The sequence below is a fragment of the Mobula hypostoma genome, chromosome 4 (genome assembly GCF_963921235.1).
Source record: "Mobula hypostoma chromosome 4, sMobHyp1.1, whole genome shotgun sequence".
Lineage (NCBI taxonomy): Eukaryota > Metazoa > Chordata > Chondrichthyes > Myliobatiformes > Myliobatidae > Mobula > Mobula hypostoma.
Genome location: NC_086100.1, coordinates 82,440,576 through 82,465,982, shown reverse-complemented (window position 1 = coordinate 82,465,982; position 25,407 = coordinate 82,440,576). Strand labels below are relative to the sequence as shown.

Below are 25,407 nucleotides of genomic sequence, written 5' to 3'. Positions count from 1 at the left end.
GCACGGAGGAACATCTGGAGAAACTTCTGAAATGCCCGCTTCGCTGCCGCTGCTACTGTGCAATCGAGAATCTCCAGAGGGGAAGGCCCCATATCCTCGGCTTTGCCTATTGCCTGTTGCCAGGGCCGGGGTCGAAGTGCTCAGCAGAGATGGTGCTCAGTGCTTGGTGTCGGAGAGCTGGTCGTAGGCTTGGAGTTTTCGGACGGACTCGGAGTGGTTGGATGCTTCCAGTATGCTGCATCGGCAAGTTTGCGGAGCTGGAGGTTCACTGCGTGAGATGATGGGACTTTCGAGAGACTTTGAGACTTTTTACCATGCCCATGGTCTGTTCTTTATCAAATTACAGTATTGCTTTGCACTGTTGTAACTATATGTTATAATTATAATTATGTGGTTTTTGTTAGTTTTTCAGTCAGTTTGTCATGTGTATCTGTGATATCATTCTGAAGAAACATTGTATCATTTCTTAATACATGCATTACTAAATGACAATAAAAGAGGACTGTGTGTCCTCATAATCTAATCTATTGATTCCATTGAAAATAAAAATAAAATCAAGCATGAAGCATTAAGTGAGACCTCATTTTTCTCCAAATTGTCCCCTTGCTGGGGCTCCTTTCTCTTTAATAATTCCCTGAAATCTTATGAGTTATGCAATAATAGCATCATATTTTTCTACACGTATATTGTAAAAAAAATCTATTGTACTTATGCAAAATTATATCCTTTTAACAAATCTATACTGTTTCTAACAGGGTCATGTTTCTTTAAGTCATCAGTAGTTCACACAAAATGATGGGCGAACTCAACAGGTCAGGCAACATCTAAGGAAATGAAGAACCAGTCAATGTTTTGGGCTGAGATCCTTTTCTAGGACTGGAAAGGAAGGGGGTAGACACCAGAATACAGTGGGGAAGGGGAAGAGGGATAGCTCAAAGGTGATAGTTGAAGACAGGTGGGTAAGAAAAATAAAGGGCTGGAGAGGAAGGATTCTGATAGGAGAGGAGAGTGGAACAAAGGAGAAGGGGAAAGAGAAGGGGACTCAGGGGAAGGTGATAGGCATGTCAGAAGATGTAAGAGGCCTAAGTGGAGAATAGAGGAAGAGTAGAGGGGGAGGGATTTTTATTAAACAGAAGGAGAAATCGGTATTCATGCCATCAGATTGGAGGCTACCTAGATGGAATATAAGGTGTTGCTCTTCTGCCCTGATGGTGGCCTCATCTGGCACAAGAGCAGGCCAAGGACCGACAGGTTGGAAGAGGGATGGGAATTGGAATTAAAGTGTTTGGCCACTGGGAAGTTCAGCTTTTGGCGGATGGATTGACTTAACCTGTACTTTGATTACTGAATGTTGACATAAAACTTGATAAGATTATCTGGGCTGTTCCCCTTTCTTGAACACACCTTCCTTCTTATCAACCGGCATAATTTCCACTTGTGAATTTTTTGAGAAAATTATGTCTTGTGACATTTCCTTTTCAACCACTCGGGACCTGGGATATGTAATAACTTATGGCAAAAAAAAAACAAAAGCTGGAGGAACCAAGTGATTTGACTAAGTGGGTGGAGGAGAGGGGGTGGGAAGAAATTGTTCATGTTTTGGGTTGAGACCCTGCATCAGTACAACAGTTTGTTTTATTTTGCTCCAGATTCCAGCATCTATAACCCAGACCCTTCTGTCTCCATGTTACTATTCCACTGCAAAGTCTCTTCAAAGCATGCTGACTTTGAAGAGTTCTCATCTTCTATTTGGTGGGAGTTCCATCATACCTTCTCTCACTAGTCCCACTCTCACAGTTTCTGCTGATCTCCTGTTCTTGAACCACGTTCTTACCAAGATAGTGAAGGTGGAGCTTAGGAGGGTTAACCGCACCTAACGGCGACTCCTTTGTCTACATCTTCGGAAACAGCTCTATTTCCATCTTTAATATCTCTATTTTTTCTTTTCAGGGTTCTTTTGAAGACCTTGACCTGGAGTTACACGCTGACTACGGTTCTTTGCGGGAATGGGACCCGGGGTTTCACAACTGGCTGCTGTTTAGCATGCCAAGGGCTCGGCCTAAGAGCACCGCTCACCTCCCAAGGACCAGAGCTTTTGTGGCTCAGGAGACGGGGGGATTGGAGGTCGGTGTCCAAGCAGAAGACCGGTGTGTCAAGGGAGATGAAGATTAAAGGCTGTGTGCCCAGAGACCCGAGACCTCTGGGCACAGAGCTCGGAAAAAATGACATAATGGACTTTTAACATCGTAAACCAGAGAGTTATTTGTTATGTCTCCCCTCTCACTGTGAAACGGAGACACTTATAACAAGGGAGAGAGAGAGAGCCTGTGGTATGTCGAATGCTGGGTGAACAATGTAGTCTTTGGAGTACTGCAAGTCTGTGTCTTTGCTGTTGCCTTGCTCACGCTTGAGTGGTCGGTAGCAGGTGCTGATGCTTTTTTACCGCCAGTGGGGGGGGAGGGGGGATTGTTGTTTGCTGCCGCTTATGTGCGGGAGGGGGGGACTTTGGGGTTCTAACAGTTAACTGTCGTTCATTCTTTGGGGGCACTCCTCTGTTTTCGTGGATGGTTACGAAGAAAAAGTATTTCAGAATTTCAGAATGTATATTCTATACATTTCTCTGACAAAAAATGTACCTTTGAAACCTCTGAAGATCTGTTACTACAGCCAGCTAACATTTCTCATCCTGATTTTTGATTAAAATGTCAACAATTCTCTCCCCTCAACAAATGACACTCGATGTGCTGCATTCCTTCAACAGTTTATTATTTGCTCCAGATTCCAGCATCTGCCACTTACTGATCTTCATATACAGTTGAAGTCAGAAGTTTACATACACCTTAGCCAAATACATTTAAACTCAGTTTTTCACAATTCCTGACATTTAATCCTAAGACATTCCCTGTCTTCGGTCAATTAGGATCACTACTTTATTTTAAGAACATGAAATGTCAGAATAATAGTAGAGAGAATGATTTATTTCAGCTTTTATTTCTTTCATCACTTTCCTAGTGGGTCAGAAGTTTACATACACTTTGTTAGTATTGCCTTTAAATTGTTTAAATTAGGTCAAAAGTTTTGGGTAGCTTTCCACAAGCTTCTCACAGTAAGTTGCTGGAATTTTGTTCCATTCCTCCATCAGAACTAGTTTAACTGAGTCTGGTTTGTAGGTCTCCTTGCTCGCACACACTTTTTCAGTTCTGCCCACGAATCTTCTATCGGATTGAGGTCAGTACATAATGTCAAGTCTGGTTCATCCTTGGAAGCAATTTTCAAACGCCTGTAGGTACCACGCTCATCTGTACAAACAATAGTACACAGCATGGGACCACGCAGCCATCATACCGCTCAGGAAGGGCAAGCATTCTGTCTCCTAGAGATGAACGTACTTTGGTGTGAAAAGTACAAATCAATCCCAGAACAACAGCAAAGGACCTTGTGAAGATGCTGGAGGAAACAGGTAGACAAGTATCTATATCTACAGTAAAACGAGTCCTATATGGACATAACCTGAAAGGCTGCTCAGCAAGGAAGAAGCCACTGCTCCAAAACCGCCATAAAAAAGCCAGACTACAGTTTGCAAGTGCACATGCGGACAAAGATCTTACTTTTTGGAGAAATGTCCTCTAGTCTGATGAACAAAAATTGAACTGTTTGGCCATAATGACCAACATAATGTTTGGAGGAAAAAGGGTGAGGCTTGCAAGCCGAAGAACACCATCCCAACCATGAAGCATGGGGGTGGCAGCATCATGTTGTGGGGGTGCTTTGCTGCAGGAGGGACTGGTGCACTTCTCAAATTAGATGGCATCATGAGGAAGGAAAATTATGTGGATATATTGAAGCAACATCTCAAGACATCAGCCAGGAAGTTAAAGCTCGGTCACAAATAGGTCTTCCAAATGGACAATGACCCCAAGCATTCCTCCAAAATTGTGGCAAAATTACTTAAGGACAACAAAGTCAAGGTATTGGAGTGGCCATCACAAAGTCCTGACCTCAATCCGATAGAAGATTTGTGGGCAGAACTGAAAAAGCGTGTGCGAGCAAAGAAGCCTACAGACCTGACTCCGTTACACCAGTTCTGTCTAAAGGAATGGAACAAAATTCCAGCAACTTACTGTAGGAAGCTTGTGGAAGGCTACCCAAAACGTTTGACCCACGTTAAACAATTTAAAGGCAATGCTACCAAATACTAACAAAGTGTATGTAAACTTCTGACCCACTGGGAAAATGATGAAAGAAATAAAAGCTGAAATAAATCATTCTCTCTACTATTATTCTGACATTTCACATTCTTAAAATAAAGTAGTGATCCTAACTGACCTAAGACAGGGAATGTTTTCTAGGATTAAATGTCAGGAATTGTGAAAAACTGAATTTAAATGTATTTGGCTAAGGTGTATGTAAACTTCTGACTTCAACTGTATACTTTATCCTCGCATTTTTTACTAGATTTCTTTTAAGCCTATTTTTACTTGCTTAGTGAAATGGAGGCTAAAGAATACCCACGTGATCTTATGGCAGCTTGTCTCCCTCATGTTCTGTTAGAATATTCTTTCTATCCTATATGAGTTAATAAAACTTTTAACCAATGTGACTAAATTCCTTCAAGGGTCATATAAATGGGAGTGAGATGAGAATGATTACTTGAGACAAGCTGGCGTGGCCAATTTGTTTTATCAGATAAATGTCATAGTGCCCAAGTCCTAAGCTTTTTATTTCTCTTACCCTTTAGACTCTGAATAACAATCAATTTTTAATGATACCCAATTATCTCCATAATTGGCAAAACATCAAATTTTATCTGATGATGCATATAACAATTTTACAATACTAAAAGCATAAAAATGTCTGTTGTTCTCAAACTTATTTTGATGAAAACAACAAAGAACAGCCATAAGAGACATTTCACTGATATCAAACTGAAGTTATTTGCAGTTAGTGTCCCCTGCTTTTCGAACGTTCGCTTTATGAAACCTCACTGTTACGAAAGACCTCCATTAGTTCCGTTTTTGCTAACAGAAGGTTACGATAAAAACCAGCACGAAAAAAAATCAGCGCACGATAAAAGGCAGCGCGCACCCCAAGCAGCCGCTCTCCCCCGGAGTTGGAACAGCATTCTCGCCGGTATTTCTTAAATGCATGCCTGTGAGCAGCTGTTTGCAAGATGAGTTCTAAGGTATTGGAAAAGCCTGAAAGCGCTCGTAAGGGTGTACACAGCGTAAAACTAGACATAACTAAGCATTTCGATCGTGGTGAATGAAGTAAGGACAAAGTGAGTTTGGCTTGTGGAAGCTGACGAAGATGATGTTGAAGAGGTTTTGGCATCCCATGACCAAGAATTGATAGATGAAGAGCTGATGCAATTGCAAGAGGAAAGGATAACAAACAAAATCAAACACAGTAGCGAAAGTGAAGTCATCCAGGAACTGAACGTGAGGCAACTACGTGAAATTTTCGTTGCAATGATAAAGTACGACTTTAATTTTGAAAGGGTGCATCGGTTTAGGGCATATTTGCAGGATGGTTTGAGTGCTTACAAAGAACTGTATGATCTAAAAATGCACGAGGCTAAGCAGTCAAGCAAATCTTCCGCATCAGCCACAACAAACAACGAACCTCGATCTTCGACATCGAGGCAAGATGACCTGCCTACCCTCATGGAAACAGAAAACGAGATGACACCCCAGTGTCCCACCACCCCAAACCCCAGGGCGCGGACAGATACCGATCTGTGGAGAATGCAGCGGTAGCCGGGAGGCACCTAACACATCTTTTAAGAAAAAAGCCGAAATAAACAAGCAAATTAATTAGGTGCTGCCTGGCACGTAAATGTCGTCCCAGATCAGAGACTATTGCCGATTGCATCACCTCTGATCTGGGCTGACATTTACGTGCCGAGCGGCACCTAATTAATTAGCTTGTTTATTTCGGCTTTTTTCCTTAAAGATGTGTTGGATGCGTCCCGGCTACTGCTGTACCCCTGCATACTTCGCGGATCAGTATCGGGTCGCTGCCCAGAGGCTGGGGGCCACTGCATCACCCCAACCTGCAACAACTCAGCCTAACACACCATCATCAGTGTGCTCGACGCTGTCCTGATTCCCGTAAGTGATACTACACTGTACATACATTATTCCTACTTCATATCGGCTGTGTATTTTTATGTGTTATTTGGTATGATTTCACAGCTTCATAGCTTAAGCTGGAGAGAGTGTTTTTGCCAAGAGCACTTGCGTGAGATTTTCGCTATGGAGAACAGTGCAGGCAATTATTATGGAAAAGTATTTCTACTTTATATAGGCTGTGCATTCATCATATCATTCCTGCTTTTACTATATCTTACTGTTATTTTAGGTTTTATGTGTTATTTGGCATGATTTGGTAGGTTATTTTTGGGTCTGCAAACGCTCACTTATTTTTCCCATATAAATAAATGGTAACTGCTGCTTCGCTTTACGACATTCCGGCTTACGAACCATTTCGCAGGAACGCTCTACCTTCGGATGGCAGGGGAAACCTGTATCTGCAAAGTTACTGAATGCTTCTCATGGCCATAATCAATAAAATGAAAAGGTTATAACATCAGTGGCAGATTATTCAGTTACTGCGAATCATAAAAAGATTAGAGAGAATGGTTTAATTGATCTAAAGGAAAAATCTTTTAAGGTGCAGAAAACTTGAAAAGGGTTAGACAAAGCCTGCAGCAGAAGAAGGAGCATATGGGGTTTCTATCTTTGAAAGGTAAACCATAAGCCCACAGAGAGCTATAGCAGCAGAATCATTCACTCCTGTGCACTATGCAGCTGTACTACATTAGAACACTCCCATAACGCTCTCGGCTTCCAATATGCATTTAACCAATAATATTTAGAACCGATCTTCTACTATGAAAATCCAAAAATATCAAGGAAATAATATTTTTAAAAAATCAAATATGTACTTATTTTATACTACACTTGCATACTCATCACAGCTTTTAGAACTGAATTATGCTAAATCATCTGGTCCAAATGGTAGAACTTCACTTACAACAGAGCCTGCCCTGGAAACAGATGAACAGCATGTGAATAGGGTTTGTGTAAGGTGTGCAGATATTCCACTCTTCCATTTGACAGGAGTAAATGCACATTTAGGTGGTATGTTAAAAACACAGTCGAGTCATCAGTACAAATCAATCTGGTCTTTAAAATGCTACATGAAAGATACCTTGGCCCAATACGTGCAAAACATTTCTTCTGAATTAATATTTAGCTCATCTTATCAAACTGTTTTACCTGTACCATGTTACAGAGTAACAAACTCTGCACCTGCTAGCACCAAACACTATTGTTAAGAAGTTCTTACCTTATCACATGAAAACATACAATAAGGACTTCTGACATCTAGAGTGTTGCCAGTTCCCAAGGAGCAATTCTATCAGCCTTTTCAACCCTTCTCTTACTTTGCTGCATCCTGCAAATTAGTCCCTCTCACCAATTCTCGTTTGGTTTTGTTCTCATTATCCTAATCTGAGGGACAATTTACAGTAGCCAGTTAACCCAAAGCCAAGCCGGAGATATGAAAGATCAAAAGATATGGCTTGGAGGTCCAGGAACAGCAATGATTTTCTTGACAAAAACAGCGGAACCAAGGGGCCACCTGGCCTATCCTACCTCCATTTCCTATGATGTACCATTGGAATCCCAGCCTGTTGTAGGTATAACTTCAAACCTGCGCTCACCAGCATTTCACCACAGTGCGGCAAAATGATCAGCAAATCATACTCGTAATACATTTTGCAAGCTAATCAATCGTAGTATTGCCTCAGATGTTATATAGTAAAATACCCTGCAAACATTGGTAATGCTTCCAATGGTATACAGTGGATGATTTCTGACCACACCTTACCCCATTATTATATAGCAACAAATGTCTATACACCAGTACAGTACTTCATTTGTAGTTGCTCACCTGGAAACATACCGCCCCCTAGTGTTATACAGTGACACACCTAAACTCAAATTCCCCTCTTTTTTATGCTTAGGCATTTCCTGAGGATTAAGAGGAACTGTAGCTTCTACTCCAGTTTTGTGAAATCTGAGGTGGCTCGTAAAGTCAATGTGGTAATGGTAGACTGTGCCATAGGTGGAGCAGGAGATGCACGAACGTTGCTACCATTCCTACTGCTTTTTAAGCTGGGCTCCAATGTGCTCTTGCCGTTTTAATGTGAAATTCTCAATCTTATCCAAAAACTTTCTTCTTCATACTGAGCGGCATGAACCAAGAACTCCCAAGAGTCAGTGATGATGTTATTATATTCCAAGAAGGCTCCAAGCACATCCGTGAATTGTTTCCTCTGCCATTTAGTATCTGCTTGCCATAACAGAGCTCACAACAGAGCATCTGTTTTGGGGGTCTGATGTGAGGCAATCAGGTGACGCTGGGCGCACAAGAAACTGGAGATGTGTGAATCTCCAGCAAAAAAATAGCTGCTGAAACAACTCAGTGGATCAAGCTGCATTTGCAGAGACAAAGAGACAGTCGACAATCCGGTCGAGACCCTGCACCAGGGACTGAGGAATAATGTTGCCTACCCAAAGAAGCTAACTGTGTAATTAGGGCCACAATGCTCTCACTCTACCAGCAAATTTGGTGGATTTTCTGAAGACTGCACGAGTGGTATTTCTTTAGTGCTTTGAATTGCTTGTCATAGCTGGTTTCACTGTTTCATACACCTGAAATGGAAACCATTTCAGCCCACCAAGGCTACGCCAATTTATGGAGCAATCCGCTTCCTCGGGTAATTTTCTGTTTTGTCTATATTCACCCCCTTCCCTCTATCCTAGATCCTACTACTCATACACATTCTAAGGTCAACGCGAATATGACCAATTAACCTACAAATTGGGCACATATGAGGGAACTAGAATATGATGATCATAAGGTGAACCACCAAATTTGACACTACAGCACTTTAGTTCAGGGTTCCAGCCAGGACTCTGGAGGCCTAAAGCATCTACCTCACCAGCTGCATCACTGTGCAACCCCAGATTTAGGTATTTTCCTCAGTCAGCTTGGCACACTGCAAGCAATGGTGAAGGTCATTATCACTGTTTGCTGAGAGGTGGTTTCTAAGGTACGGAAGCAATGTATGTTTTCCAGTGAATCATTGCGGACCTTGATTAATGGAGGGCAGTGTTCAACAGCAGGGGGATGTTGGTAGTGGAGTTTTGTGGATTGTAAATGTAAGAGCCATTACCTCTTGCATGTTTCAGAGAATCATTTGACAGTAACAGAGTGCATGCAGCCTTCAAACATGCTGAGACACAAGCATCAGCTGCATCTTTCAGCTCAATGATCGAAGCTGAGGTGATAATTACTCTTAAGTGGAGGGAATACAATCTGAAAAACAATGATGAAGGTCTCAAGGAAATTGAAAAGATGGTTCTCCAGGCAGTGTCAGTGCCACACAGTCAATCCTCCGAGCCATCCCTAAATAATGGAAAGCTGCAGACTATCGTGTGTGTTTGGACTGGCCTAATTAAAACCAGTGAAGTGACTGTCAGCTTCTCTGTACAGAACTTGGAACAGTTTGGGAAAAAAAAGTCTTTGTGATTCAAGAGCCAACTAACCACAAATATAAAACATTCTTGGATTGGAAGCTCTGCCAGGCTACCACAGAAAAGAAACTTCTCCATTGAATGAAGGAATCAGAAATATTAATGGTTTCTTTTTCTATAAATGCTGCCTGAGCTGATAAGTGTTTCCAGTGTTATTTCAGCTTCATTGGCATCTGAAGGCTGAGGTCCAACAATCAGCATAAGGGAAGGGCACAGGAGATCCAACAACCCACTATTAACCATGATGTTCACAGATTCTACAACCCCTCATATGTATCTATGCTCAACTCTGCAAGGATCCACCCCGCTGACAGCCAAGGACATTGGTGAACTTACCAAAGACGTGGTGGCACACAGTACCAGAAGGGACAATTTAAAGCCCTGCTTAACCATGACTCTATCACTAACTTGAGCAACTTTGACTTTATCCCACAGTAAGCAATCCAGGCCATTTGCCACCATCTATGATTGAAAAGAGTCAACAAGGCGTTGGGAACTGGAAGTATCCCTGCTAGAGAATTCAGAAACTTGACAATTGGAACTTCAGTCACAAATTCACAACCTTTTCTCCTATATCTGGGCATGCTCGGGGACCTTGAGAAGCTACAAGTTTTGGATACTAGTTCATAAGTACCTAGATGAATGCAAGTTCACTTAGTACCATCTTCTAAGTCAGGGACCGGTTTAATATTGACAATATTCTTGTGGACTGGCCGACCCGGGGGTGGGGGGGGGGGGGTAGGTTTGCCAACGGACAAGAGTAGCAGTCAAATATGTTGTATTTACCCCGAGAAAGACTACAATGACCATGAAACCTTGCGCGGGCATCTGTGTGCGTGTGTGTGTACGTGTCGATTTTATTTCTGCAAATCGTTTTTGGTGATTCTGTTTGAGGAGGGGGGTGTTAATCACGACCCGAATATAGGTGATAAGTGGCTAATACAATCAATTTCATTTCTAAAAGGGTTTACCTAACGAATTTAATATTAAACATACAGTGCATATTTTCCTCGCATCAATATAGTGATAAGTCAATTATCAGGGGAGGACAGGGGAGCTTGAAGTAAGTGTTGAACAAACTTCCAGTAGAAGTGGTAGAGGCAGGTTCGATATTATCATTTAAAGAAAAATTGGATAGGAATATGGACAGGAATGGAATGGAGGGTTATGGGCTGAGTGCAGGTCAGTGGGACTAGGTGAGAGTAGCGTTCGGCATGGACTAGAAGGGGAGAGATGGCCTGTTTCCATGCTGTAATTGTTATATGGTTACTTATAAGTCAATAGCATCGTAACATTTTAAGTAACGTTTGGATATTAAACACAGCACATATTTTATGAACATATAAAATCATCGCAACACACCAATATCGCTGCATCAGTGGGAGCCCTGGGCTTGTTTTCCTGCAACAACATGGTCCTGTTGAGGGGTGATGGGAGACAGCGATACTCGAAGGGGGTTCCTTATGTCCAGTCTATTCTGCAGTTTAGTTTTCGTTGCATTCATTGCAGAGATATGTTGGAAATGGAAGCAACATTTTCAGTGCTTTCGTGGCTATCTCAGGATATTCAGCCTTGACTTTGATCCAGAATGCCGGCAGAGATGTTATGTCAAACATACTTTTCAGCCCACCGTCATTTGCAAGCTCGAGGAGTTGATCTCCTTCCTGCGCTGACATGGACCACGCGCGGGTAATGATCTCGCATGCATAATGGCTCAACAGTGGGCGTGACATGGAATGAGGAAAGGTTTCCTCGTGGCCCGGTAGCACATGCTTTGCGGCCCGGTGGTTGGGGACCGCTGTTCTAAGTGATTGACAACAACAGTGAGTGTGATCAAACACCTTCCGTTTGATATGTAATCTCATCCACAGCTGAATTAAAATGGCTGCCTTGTAGCATAATGTCTCATTACACAGGAGACCCTTTAAACCAACAAAACCATCCCTTCTTGTTTTTTTTTACTGTTTTTAATGGAGGTCGGGTTTGAGGATGTGATTTTAAGTTCTTTAACTCTACTTGGTTCCAAGTTAGCCCATTGCTTTGCTTTGCTTTTAGTTTAGTTGCAGGGTGGGTTTTTTTTGGGGGGGTTTTTTGGGGTTTTTTTTTTCCTTTTCTCTATTGATATATATATATAAATTAGTATACTATTATGTTACCTTATTATGTTATGTTTAAATTACATTGTTTGTATCTTTTTTTTTACCTGTATTAATATCTCCTGTAATTTTATTATATTCCAACAGTGCATTAGTGCCTATATGGCTTACCTTTTTGTATACTTATTCAATAAAAAGATTTAAAAAGAAAAGAAAACCAACAAAACCAGATCTTTGAAAATTAGTCCACTTCCTTGTTTCTCCCTGGAATGCAATGGAGATAGCGGTAGAGGAAGCAATGGTCCATTTTTAACATAGATGGAAACAGTCTGAAATAACACTTAATAGTTTTCAAACCAGTGCAACATGCTTATCATTATTAAAGTTCATTCTGAACAATAGAGAAAATATGTTCAAATAATCCATGGGTGATGGTACAGGCAGATACCTTAGGGACATATATGAAATGGTGGGCTGTGAGAGAAGGAAGGGTTAGATTGATATTACAATAGTTCATAAGGTCAGCTCAACATCCCCATGGACTGAGGACCCTGTACTGTGCTGTAACGGACCTTTTCAGAATGGCAGGCAGTGACTAGTGGGGTACCGCAAGGCTCAGTGCTGGGACCCCGGTTGTTTACAATATATATTAATGACTTGGATGAGGGAATTAAATGCAGCATCTCCAAGTTTGCGGATGACACGAAGCTGGGTGGCAGTGTTAGCCGTGAGGAGGATGCTAAGAGGATGCAGGGTGACTTGGATAGGTTGGGTGAGTGGGCAAATTCATGGCAGATGCAATTTAATGTGGATAAATGTGAAGTTATCCACTTTGGTGGCAAAAATAGGAAAACAGATTATTATCTGAATGGTGGCCGATGAGGAAAAGGGGAGGTGCAACGAGACCTGGGTGTCATTATACACCAGTCATTGAAAGTGGGCATGCAGGTACAGCAGGCGGTGAAAAAGGGGAATGGTATGCTGGCATTTATAGCGAGAGGATTCGAGTACAGGAGCAGGGAGGTACTACAAGGCCTTGGTGAAACCACACCTGGAGTATTGTGTGCAGTTTTGGTCCCCTAATCTGAGGAAAGACATCCTTGCCATAGAGGGAGTACAAAGAAGGTTCACCAGATTGATTCCTGGGATGGCAGGACTTTCATATGAAGAAAGACTGGATGAACTGGGCTTGTACTCGTTGGAATTTAGAAGATTGAGGGGGGATCTGATTGAAACGTATAAGATCCTAAAGGGATTGGACAGGCTAGATGCAGGAAGATTGTTCCCGATGTTGGGGAAGTCCAGAACGAGGGGCCACAGTTTGAGGACAGAGGGGAAGCCTTTTAGGACCGAGATTAGGAAAAACTTCTTCACACAGAGAGTGGTGAATCTGTGGAATTCTCTGCCACAGGAAACTGTTGAGGCCAGTTCATTGGCTATATTTAAGAGGGAGTTAGATATGGCCCTTGTGGCTATGGGGGTCAGGGGGTATGGAGGGAAGGCTGGGGCAGGGTTCTGAGTTGGAGGATCAGCCATGATCATAATAAATGGCGGTGCAGGCTCGAAGGGCCGAATGGCCTACTCCTGCACCTATTTTCTATGTTTCTATGTAACGCACCATGCTCCATATCACAAATTCTTGAGAGAGAAGCACAGCATAAATAATATTACACACAATGCTATAACCATTGTCAATTTAGAACATCATAGTCACACAGCACAGAAACAGGCGTGTTGGCCCACAATATCTGTGATGACCATCAAGCACCTATCCACACTAATCCGCCATTAATCCCCATGTTCCCTCAGGTTCTACCATTCACCTACATGCTGGGGAAAATGTGGAAAATTTACACTGACCAGTTAACCTGCAGGTCTCTGATACTTGGGAGAAAAGTGGAGCACTGTTAAAGTAGTACAGAACTTTGGTTAGACCACAGTTAGAGTATTATGTATAGTTCTGGTTGCCACAGATCAGGAAGGATGTGGTAGCAACAGAGAAAATACATGCTGTTGTTTAGAATAGAGAGCAATATCTACAAGGAGGAATTGGACAGGTTAGGTTTATTCTCACTAGAATACATGAAGCTATAATTTTATATAGATTTATAAAATTATAAGGGATTATAAAATTGAGAGGGGAAATGATAATCTCTTTCCCATAACAGGGAATCTAGAACTAGGGGGAACAAGTTTAAGGTATGAGGGTGAAAACCTAAAGGAGACATCAGTTAAGTTTTCACAAAGAGGGTGAATATCTCGAAAGAGCTGCCAGAGAAGGTTGTGAAGGCAGATACAATTAATGTTTAAAAGGCAGTTGGACAGGTAACTATATAGGAAAGGCATAGTAGGATATGGGTCTAATGCAGGCAAATGAGAGAATAGATAGGAATCACGGTTAACAAGTTAACACGGTTAACAAGTGTTTAGTGGATCACAAGGGCCTGTGAGAGTGCTGTACATTTCCGTGATACATTTGGAGGAAACCCACACAGTCACAAGGAGAATGTGCAAACTCCACACTGACAGTGACAGAGGTCAGGACTGATCCCAGGTTGCTGAAACAGCATTGCTCACTATGTCTCTGTCCCTGTCCCTGTGCCAGTGCCATGGTCCTACAATGGGCAGCATACGGACAGGAGCCCACCAAGTCACACAACATCCCAACGTCAAAACATAGGCCTTCCCCGGGCCACAAGTACCCAATTTAAGGACACCAAATAAGCACCCATTGCTGTGAACAGCAAGATTAGTTTTCTCTTTCTCTGCATTTTAGTAATGGTTCTTTCCTACAACTTTTATATGCATTTGATGCCATTCATTACAATACTGTGGAGATATAGTCACCATATCAAGGGATTTTTGTTTACTTTCCAACTTAAGACACATCTGGAGATCAGAATGCACTCTTAACCTGGGGGTAGCCTGTCTTTGCTTCCAAACCAGGGACACCTTACCTAACTGTCGTGTGGACTATCTTCACCACAGACAAGTGCCACACCACCACAATCTCAAGGGCAATTTAGAAAGTAAGATTCAATGGTGACTTGACCTTGACACATTCCACTTGTTTATTTGTTTGCTCATCTTTTTGACTTGTGTCTTCCATTTTCACTGGTCTAGTACTAACTCAATCTCAAATCCAGTGTTTTCTTTACAGTAGTCTTAACCTCGTTAACAACTTCAATGTATGCAGTACTAGTTTAAATTCACACCTAATTTTCTGCTCACTCTATAGGGCTTTAAAAACATTTCAGAATGCAAGCTATTCACAATGTCCCTTATTTTGCTTTCTCTCCAAAAGATTTTCATTTCCTGATCCCATATGTAATTACAATGTCAATTCTTCCCCTTTTCTGAAGTTGATCAAGCATCTTTGATGACAGAAAGTTGCAGGATCACAGTGCTCCAATGTTAAAACACGGCAGGGCGTCCCAAGCCTGAACAAGTAGCTCCTAACATATTGAGGAAGTGCCTCTTCTATTTCAAGCTATTTTTTCCCCTGGAGATAGACAGGAAGAAACAGCATAATTTACTCAGAAGTCATTTCCATCTGTTTGCTATTAAGTTTGGTTACTTTTAAAGTTAAATATTAAACCACTTTTTCCCCCAGTAGTTTGTTAACGGTGGGTTGATGCACCATTTAAGTGAGATAGTGTAAAGTGAAGCACTCTTGGACAACCTGGAGTGAGCAGCAACTCTATCAGATGCCTGTCACTGAGCAGGAAGTACTGGGCAAATTGTTGCTCAGGAATCATGTTATTCTATCTTAGAGATCAAGCTGAAAAATTCAACAAGTATTTGAACTGTGTTCAAGAAACACTTTCATTTCTATTTTATTTACAGACTGGGAGGATGTAATAACCAAAATGAGAATTACAGTGTGCATGGGTTGCAAGGTGCTGCCTGCAATGTTGGCTGAAGTGGCTACTCACCACACCTGTTCTTTGAAGACTACACTGCCAAATCTCACAACAATCTAGAAATGCTCACATTTTATGTGGTTTTCCCTTGCGTAAATTCTGCTCTATTCTCTGCATAACATTTTAGATGGCATGTTCAGTTCCATTGAAAATATTGGTTTTAGGACGTACAGCAATCTGACCAACTATCATCAAAAAGGTGCTTTGTACTCTCACTTCACTCTCAGTATTCTGCACTATCCGTCTTCTATAGTCATGCCATGTTCTTCAATACAATCATTCTGCAGTCTCATAATATCCTTTACACACTATTATATCTTCCAAGTTTTTGTGCTATATTTAGCACCTGTGCAGACTGACAATAGATAAAATTCTTTCACAGAGTACTCAGAAAGTCACAATGTTCTGTAAAGCAACTCTGTATATTTAATAATAGGGCTACATATAAAACAACTATGCCATCAAGGGTATACTGACTGCAGCAAAATGCCTGTTCTCTGTGGCATACAGCTCATAGCTATACAGCCAGCACTTCCATTTAACATGCTAGGAAATCTACGGACAGCACGTCACACGTAAATTACAGACAAAATCACAATTTGTGTAGAGATTTTATAAAGAATTCATCATGCATGAGAATGAATTATTAAATACAAATATAGATAGCTCATGTGTGTGAAAGAGATAGCATGTCAAGTCCTGATGAAGGGTCTCGGCCTGAAATGTCGACTGTTACCTCACCAGCAACTTTGATGTGTGTAGCATGTCAAGTATTCAAATTATGCAAACATATAATCCACGACTCTAAATAGCAATGGGATTTCATATGAAAGCAGAGAGAAAGCATAATGATAGAAATGCCATGTTAAATGTAAATAGACATGTTCTATCTCATAAATAGCAGACCAGGAGTAAATACTAACAAAGTACAACACATGCATTAGTAAAATGTTACAACTCACAAAGCACACAGGACACATTAAAGTACTACTGTCACAGATCACACTGTAATTATCCACACTAATCCACGGAGTTAATACATTGATGGAACATACGTTAATGGAGATTGGAATGCTATTTGAAAACATATAGCTGACACCACACTGGATAAAAATTTCCACTTTTAGCATATCCTGTGCAAATAAAGAGAAGTACGTCACTCGTGAATTTATGGGTGCCACATCCTTGAGTCAACATACAAAGCCATGTCATATACAAACATAGTCAGAGCCTGTATGGGTAAAATACTGAGAGAAGTCCATCAAATGTTAATAAAGAAATAGTATATATTTCACAAATTTAAGTGGAATATGCTGTATCTGCAGCAATGGCATATATTCGTCAATAAATATAGCATCACATATGCAGATAACATATTACACAAAAATATTAACAAGTTACATCAAGACGGCTCAGCAACTGTAAATACGTAGGTGGCCACTGCTGTATATACAAAGTGACACATGTCACAGCACAGAGCATGACAGATGTAAATAGACAGACAGAAGACCCAGCATCAATGTACAGGAGGTTATCTCAGATCACTGAACAGATGACAAAACAGCTCGTGTTTACATAGCAGGACACACAACACGTAAATGGCATGCCATGTGCAAACATACAACTAATTTGTTACGGTCAAGTGACACATCAAGTCGCTCAATGTTAATATTCAAGTAGCATGGAACATAAACATACAGATGATATCAGTAGAGAATATCGACTGCGCATGATCCATATCAAAATAGAGGCTAGCTATCAAATATGCTTAAATAGCACCTATCACTTGTCCATAAAGAGACTATGCTGCACTTCATGAATGTAGAACGAATCAACAATCCATAAAGTGCTCTTACAGACATTATCTCAATAGCAACTTGTATTTTATGCAGCAGTTAATTTAAAGAAAGCAAATGAATGAGGGCTATTAAATACTCGAGTGGACACTGTAAATTGTCCTGTGACTAGGCTAGGGTTAAGTCGAGGATTGCTGGTCGGGGTGGCGCAGCTCGATGGGCTGAAAGCGCCTACTCTGCACTGTATCGCAATAAATAAATAAATAAGGCCAGTGAGGATGAGGTGACGGGTGAACTGACATAATGAGGGACAGACACAAGATAGACTGCAGATGTTGGAAATCTACAGCAACACACACAAAATGCTGGAGGAACTCAGCAGGTCAGACAGCATCGATGGGCTATGTTTTGGGCTGAGACCTCACACTGGGACTGGAAGGAGGACAGATGGCCAGTATAAAGAGGTGGCGGGCATGTGTGAAGCGAAAGCTGGTGGGTGATAGGTGCAATGAGCTGAGAGGGGGATGATCTGCAGATGAGGGAGGAGAAGACTGAGAAGGCGAAAGGTGGAAGTGACAAAGGCGTGAGGAAAATGGACTCTGATAGGAGAGTACAGTAGATCCTGCTATAAATGAATAGCAGAGCTGGATGGAGGGTGAGCAGATCGAGAGGGCAGGGAAGAGAAAAAGGGCCGAAGGGCCCAGTGAGACATGTTACATTCCTACATAGAGGACAGCAGCAGAGCTTTGGAGAAGCTCACGCCTCTGGTGGGTAGAGACATCTGATGAGCCAGGGAAGAATGCCAGAGTCAAATCTCGAGGTGATAAAGGCATGGGTGATAGTTTCAGCAGCACAGAGGTGAAGCAAGGCGAGGGGAGGGTAACATCAGGACGGAGGACCGGAAGGTCATTGTGATGACAGATGTACAATCAGAAATTCAGCCCCAGACAAATCTGTTACAACAGTAGCCAGGTACAGGGATGGAACTGACAGCTAGCTCAGCTTTACAGTGGGGCTGAAGTCAATGGTCTCTTTCTGTCGACACATTGAAGATTAAACTGACTGTGCACTCCACCAACCAATGGTAATATTTAAACTCAAATACAATGTCATCGGTGTGAAGAGTAAACATGTATATTCCTCTAATTCTAACTTTTGACTCTGAGATCATATACTGCCATTGCCAGGGGTGCATGAAGAAATCACATACCGGGTTCCACCCCACCATCACATGATCCTTTCCACCCACTGACCCTCTGTCTCACAGAAACCACCACTGCAACTGTACCGGCTGTCTCCCTTCTTCCCAGCGACGCTCTAAATGACCTTTTGTGTTAGCTTCTCTGTTCTCAATTTCAAAAGCTCTTCAAAGCACACAGACGTGCCAATCCCACCCCTAGGTCTTCTGCCCCTCTCCCCTCACCATCTCACACACAAAGGGGATGTTAGTGCAGTTCTGATTTCAAATCAGAACTTCACGATTTGCGACGAGTAACATTTTTAAACCATTAAACAAACATCTGGAAAAAAATACTGCAAGATGAATGTTTAGTTGTTTGTCTGCATGATCTGGTGGGTAAATTTCATCTGGACAACATCAGTCAGCATGCTTAGTGAGAACAGACGGCCAGAGCTATTTATAGCTGGCTTGGACCCCTCAAGAGACTAAATATTTTCAGAGAAATACCAGGAAGTTGGGCTCATTTAGGTTAAACCACACGGCTCTATATTTTACACATGTCATCGGTTGGAGCAAGGAACCTTAGCCTCACAGTACACTAAAGAATTATTTTAGTTTGTTTTCTGCAAATTATATTACCTCCAACTTTCATACTTAACATTAATATGGGGCAAAAAAAAATCTTTTGAGCCCTGTCTCAGTAAAACCATGTAAACTAACTAAACTCAACAGATAGACTGAAAATTGTTATACTAACTGAACTCAAAACAAAGCCACTGTCGGAGACATGCTAAAGAAATAAAAACACTAATCTAAATCTCTTGGAATGCTCAAAGAAAAATATATTAAATGTCTCTGAAGACAATTGGGGATAAAACTCTCATGCCATATGTCCTGACAGTGATTACTAACATATTGCTGTTGGTTCAGGTCACTATAATCGAGCAATTTTGATTGCTGCGTATTTGATATGGAAGCTGAGCCTCACTTCGGATCTTTATTCCTCATGTCTCTCAATAGTAACTGAATGATATCACTTACTAATGCACCACAACAGAAATACACTTCCATCATCTGCCCATCCCAACAGCAGCATAACTGCATCCCACAACAAGAATCCTTTCTTCTTGCTCTTGAAAGTACAGCTATAAACATCCTGTTTCACTTTAAGCTCTGCACACCATTGCAGCACAGTGTCACAGCAAGCAGAGCGGCTGCTTCATAGGTCCAGCAGACCCAGTTCAACTCTGCCCTCCTGCACTGTCTGTGTCAAGCTTGCAAATTCTCCTGGGGGCATGTGGGCTTCCCCGAGGTGCTCCAGTGTCCAGTTCCGCCCCACATCACAAGACACACCAGATGGTTGGTAGGTTCACAGATGTACAGTGTCCACAGTGCAAATGTGCCACAGAATGGATGGAAATTATGGGGATAATTTATTACAGGGAAAATAAGTGGAGAGATAGCATTGTTCTGTGAAACAGCAAACTCAATGGACTGAATACCATCCTCCGTCATATGGAAATTACCAGAAATGCTTAAGCAAAACTTAACTTATTTTTAATTTGCTGTCTTATGGTCGGATTGTTATTAAAGATACCTAATGTCTGTGCAGTATTTGGTGTAGAATTAGGGTGTATCTACACACATCTGTTTTACAATTCACACTTGCATTAACATTTCCAATAATGTTTCCAGCACGGTAACAGTGACTAAAGCTTCAGAAAACATTTCACTAGATCCAAGATGCTTAGGAACTGCCCCAGATCAATAAAGACCATGTTCAAATGGGCTGTATTTAAAGATGGAGTCTTTATCAGGATGACTTACAAGTACGGGAGTGGGAGAGAAATGGTTAGCAGCAGAAGCAGGGAGCAGAATTACAGCAAGTGATTTAGTAACACACACAAAATGCTGGAGGAACTCAGCAGGCCAGGCAGCATCTATGGAAAAAAATACTGTCAAGGTTTTGGGCCAAGACACTTTGGCAGGACTGGAGAAAAAAAGACGAGGAGTAGATTCAAAAGGTAGGGGAGGGGAGGAAGAAACACAAGGCGACAGGTGAAACCAGGAGGGGGAGGGAGGAAGTAAAGAGCTGGGAGGTTGACTGGTGAAAGAGATACGAGGTTGGACAAGGGGGAGTCCGATTGGAGAAAACTAAGATGGAAGAAAGAAAAAGGGGGAGGAGCACCAGAGGGAGGCGATGGGTAGGCAAGGAGATAAGGTGAGAGAAGGTAAAGGGGATGGGGAATGGTGAAGGAGAGGGCGGGGGGCCAGTACCGGAAGTTCAAGAAATCGATGTTTGTGCTATCAGGTTGGAGGCTACCCAGACGGAATATAAGGCGCTGCTCCTCCATCGTGAGAGTGGCTTCATCTTGATATAACACTTTAAAGTTTTCTCTTAATCCCTCATGACAATAAACTCTTTCCTTCATTTAATGTTGTTCTTATTAAATGTCATTAATCATACAATCTTTTCTGAACAAGACAACATCTCAACGGATGATGACTGATTTAAAGATGTTTTCCATTAAGTTGCATTTCTCACATCAAATTTATGACGCATGCCTTTTGTGTTTTATATTCTGTGTTTCCAATCATTTTTATTTTTTGCCGTTTGCACGTAGGGGTTTGATGTTTTTCTCTGAACGGCTTGGTTCCACGGTTCTACCTTATTTTGTGACTGTCTACGGGGAAGTCGAATTTTAGGGTCACATACTGCACACGTACTTTGAACTACTGTGTCTGAGGTGGTGATCAAAGAGCAAGTCAGCCTCATCCCACCTTCTCGCTCTTGTTTCATGACCTCGTGGGTCATGGCTCTTCAAGTGCACATCCAAGCACTATTTAAATATGGTGAGGTTTCTGCCTCCACCAAGCTGTCACACAGCGAGTTCCACTTCTATCCAGAGAACCCTACAGTATCAGAACAGGCTCTTTGACAGCTACCCAATTCAGCCCTCTGCCCTTATTTGATGCTTTGGGGCATTTTGACTCCACTTGCATATTATTCTCTCTTTTATGTTGTTTTCTACTTTCTAAATCTGTGGCCTCAATCAAGGCTCCAAAGGTTAGACTTCTCATGCCCTTGCTCTTCGTGGATAATGTAGCTGACGCTCATCTGATTTTGTCTGTGCACTACTCTGGTCCTGTTCTCTTATAAAGAATTTATGCATTCAGTCATAATGCTACGGCAAACTGTTTTTGTGCACAGCAAGCAGTTAGATATGTGAGACATCCACTCCAAATATTTATGAACACTCTTTTCCAGCTGGGAATCCATCAAAGAATATCTAAGGGGCAAGGAGAGATGGGTAAAGTGTTCTGGTGAAGGTGCAAAATGATTACGTGTAAAGAGACTTCAGGACTGCAAAGTGTGGATCACATGAGCTGCGATGGTAAGCTCAAGGTTGAGGACAATTTGTTGAAGTGGTTAGGTTTGCAGCGTTAGCGAAGTCAGAGCTGGGCCACTGCAAACAGTGTGTGTGGCCTTCATAGATCAGGAGTACAAAGGATAGCAGACGCAGGACTGGATAACCTCTAAAGCTGGTGGATGAAACTCAAAAATCCTTCATACCCAGGAGACCAAACTGTAGAAGGCTGCACCACTGATTTTCAGAAGGGCTGAAATGCTGAATGACCTGCAGCTGCCACAACCAGGACCCTCTTGGGCACAGCAGGTTTAGGATTTGGAGATGGTTTAGATACAGAGAAGGATTATTTTATATTGAATGTTAACACACTAACGTTCCAGGTTTGGCTCCAATTTGTGAAGTGAGCTTTGACTCTTTGGTATCTAAATAACAGTCACCCTGGCATCACAAAAGGGCACCTCCAGCCAATGTGCGTTATCTAACCAAATTTACCCCATTAATCCTACACATATAATCAAATAGTAATGGCTAAATATGTTGAGCTCTATGAATTACAATTTTTTAATGTCAAACTTTACATTTTATTCAAAGGGTAAACTGAACACATATATATTATACCCACTTGTAACATGACTTGTGATGTTAACACTTTCAGAGCTAATTCAGCTCTTCAGCTCACTTGCATAAAACTTTTAACAGACAATGTTCTGTTACAGAGCTGACCCTAATCTACACTGCTTTTCTTAGCAAATGTTAACATAAAGTTGTGAAACATAAGATAGTAAAAGACCAGTTGCTTCAAGCCTATTCCCCACTGACATGCAACAGTTTAGATTCCCAATGAACAATCCCTCCTTAGCTATCCTAATCTTCTCCACCACCCTGGTAGATCACACATTCCATTGCATTCCATTTTCCCAGAGAAAAAAATTTGAAAATTCAATGTAAATGGACAGTCCGCATTGTCACCTAGCCCATTTTCCTGTCATGATGCATGCTATAAATCCAACATGGACAGATAATCAAAGACCTTATCACTTATCATTGTTAGATCAACAACCTCAAATCAACAGTGGATAGTACCACAGCTCTATCCAATAAACAGTTAATATCACAGAACCCCTACAATGCTTTCCCATAGTTCGCGCACTTTGTGAAACTCTGCAGGGTAAAGTGTGGAATTCAGGAATGTTAAAGGAAAATTGTTGAAATTATTCTCTGGATGAAAGGTTCTAGTCAGACATTCAATCTGGGCAAAGATTGTTCCAGGGGATTAGATCTGCACCCTATTTCTGCCCGATTCCGGGGATATATTATTCCCAAAGATTTGACCAAGAGACAGATAAAAACTCAATGGGCAGATTTTATCCGGAGATTGAACCCAGAGAATGACAATTCTTAGAAATTGGACCAGGACTGATTAAATCTCTAGGAATGACAATTCCATAACTACTCCTGAAACTGGATTGATTAATCCCTGGAATAGGACTCAAGGAGCGGTTATTCTTTGGGCTAAACCCATGGTCTGATACTGCCCTCAGTTTTCAACTAACGCACTGGTTTTGCCCAAGGATTGTACAGAGCAGCCAGTTATTCCCCAGATGTGGATAAAGAGGCTAGTTATTCTCTGGAGTTGAACGCAGGGGTCAGTTATTCCCTGGGATTGGAAGCAGAACCATCCCACCCCCCTTGATATAGGATCTGGGACTAGTTATAATTCCCAGGGATTGTACCCGAGGCATTTGTTATTCCCTCAGGCTTTTTCTGGGGTTCAGCTATTCCCCTAAATTGAACCCTGGCGCTGGTTATTCTCTCAGATTAGGCCAGGAGACTAGTTATTCCCTAGGACATGTTCTGGGGTTATTTTATTCCCTTCATTTGCACCCTGAACCTGGCTATCCCCTGGAATTGTGTCCAGGGGCTGGCTATTCTTTGGGATCGGACCCTGGGACCAGAGGGATCCAGCGATGCTTTCCGGCGGGTTTCTACTGCTCTTCCCATCGGCAGTGACTCCAGCTTTGCTGCCGGTGGCGCCCCACTCGAGGCTGAGGCTGACCGTGTGGCCTGCCCGGCAACGGCCGAAGCTACAGGGGTCCCGGCCGCGCCTGCCCGCTCCCCCGACCCCGGCCTCACCTTGCTGCGGATCTGGCCCGAGGTGGACACCTTCCGGATCAGCTTCTGTGCGGATTCGTGCTCGGCCTCGCTATCCGATGACTCGTCTCCCACCGTGCTTCCGCTGGCAAGCCGCTCCCGAGCCCCCAATTCACACACAGACCCGGCGGCCTGCGCTTCCCGAACCGCCATCATCACCGCAGCAACCGGGCCTCGCCTTAACACAGTCGCCAGGGGGAGCACGGGGCCGCACACCAGTACCGCGGCCCGCCGGCAGGGGGCGAGCGGACCCGTAGTGTTCCGACCTGCCACCAGGGGGAGCCCGGGCCGCAACGCCGCGACCCGCTGCCAGGGAGAGACCGGAGCCTGCAGTGCCGAGACCCGCCGCCAGGGGGAAGCGCTGTATTGTGAGCGGCCGCCAGGGGGAGTACGAAGTACAGGTGTTGTCATCAAGGAGCTGCTGCGTTATCTAGTGTCACCAGAGCACGATAAATCGTCCCACTGACAGCCGCTTCTGGGATTGTGGGGAGACCAAATTCCGTGAAAGAACTGCTAACAGAACAAAATCTGCTGCCAGGAAAATATTGGCACCACTGAGACTCCCATAGGATTGATCATTGAGAGTCAGAGGGAGTCCAAGGTGCTAGAAGACCTTTTTTTTGTTTGTACCGGCAAATAGGGCATGTCAGGGTGAAAAGGAACAAAATTTGTCGGTGATTGTGTTTGGATAACACTCCTTTAAAAATTGGAGTTGGTAGTTCACTTTGTTCTTAAATCATTAAACAGCAGTCTCCCCAGTTGAGTAGAGGGACAGCAACCTTACATTCCTAAGTGTTATAATTTCATAGGACCTGTCCTGGGTCCAGCATGCAAGTGCAGTTACAAAGAAAGCACAGCAGTGCCTCTTCTTCCTTAGAAGTTTGCAAAGATTGGGCACGGCGTATAAAACTTTGCATTACTCTATAGATGTGCGGTGGTGAGTATATTAACTGGCTGAACACAGCCTGGTATGGAAACTCCAATGCCCTTGAATGGAAAATCCTATAAAAAGTAGTGGATATGGTGCAGTCTATCACAGACAAGGCCTTTCCCACCATTGAGCACATCTACACAGACTGTCGCAGGAAAGCAGTATCCATCATCAGGGGCTCCCACCACCTGGGCCATGATTTCTCACTGCTGTCAAGATCAGGAACAGTTATCACCGCTCAACTATCAGGTTCTTGAACCAGGGGAATAACTTCACTCGCCCCATCACTGAGCTGTTCCCATAACCTATGGGCTCAAATTCAAGGACACTTCATGTCATATTCTTGATATTCAT

The 25,407-nt window shown here is 42.5% G+C and overlaps 1 protein-coding gene across 2 annotated transcripts in view; it reads right to left on the bottom strand.

The window, feature by feature from the left end:
- The window catches only part of LOC134345423 (diacylglycerol kinase delta-like), a 185,282-nt gene extending 160,995 nt beyond the window's left edge, over window positions 1–24,287 (bottom strand). For both annotated transcript variants that reach the window (XM_063046054.1, XM_063046055.1), the window contains exon 1: window positions 24,105–24,287. In XM_063046054.1, coding sequence (XP_062902124.1) covers window positions 24,105–24,278 — 174 coding nt within the window. In that variant the 5' untranslated portion in view covers window positions 24,279–24,287. The remainder of the gene's footprint in view (window positions 1–24,104) is intronic.
- Between the last annotated feature and the right edge of the window lie 1,120 nt (window positions 24,288–25,407).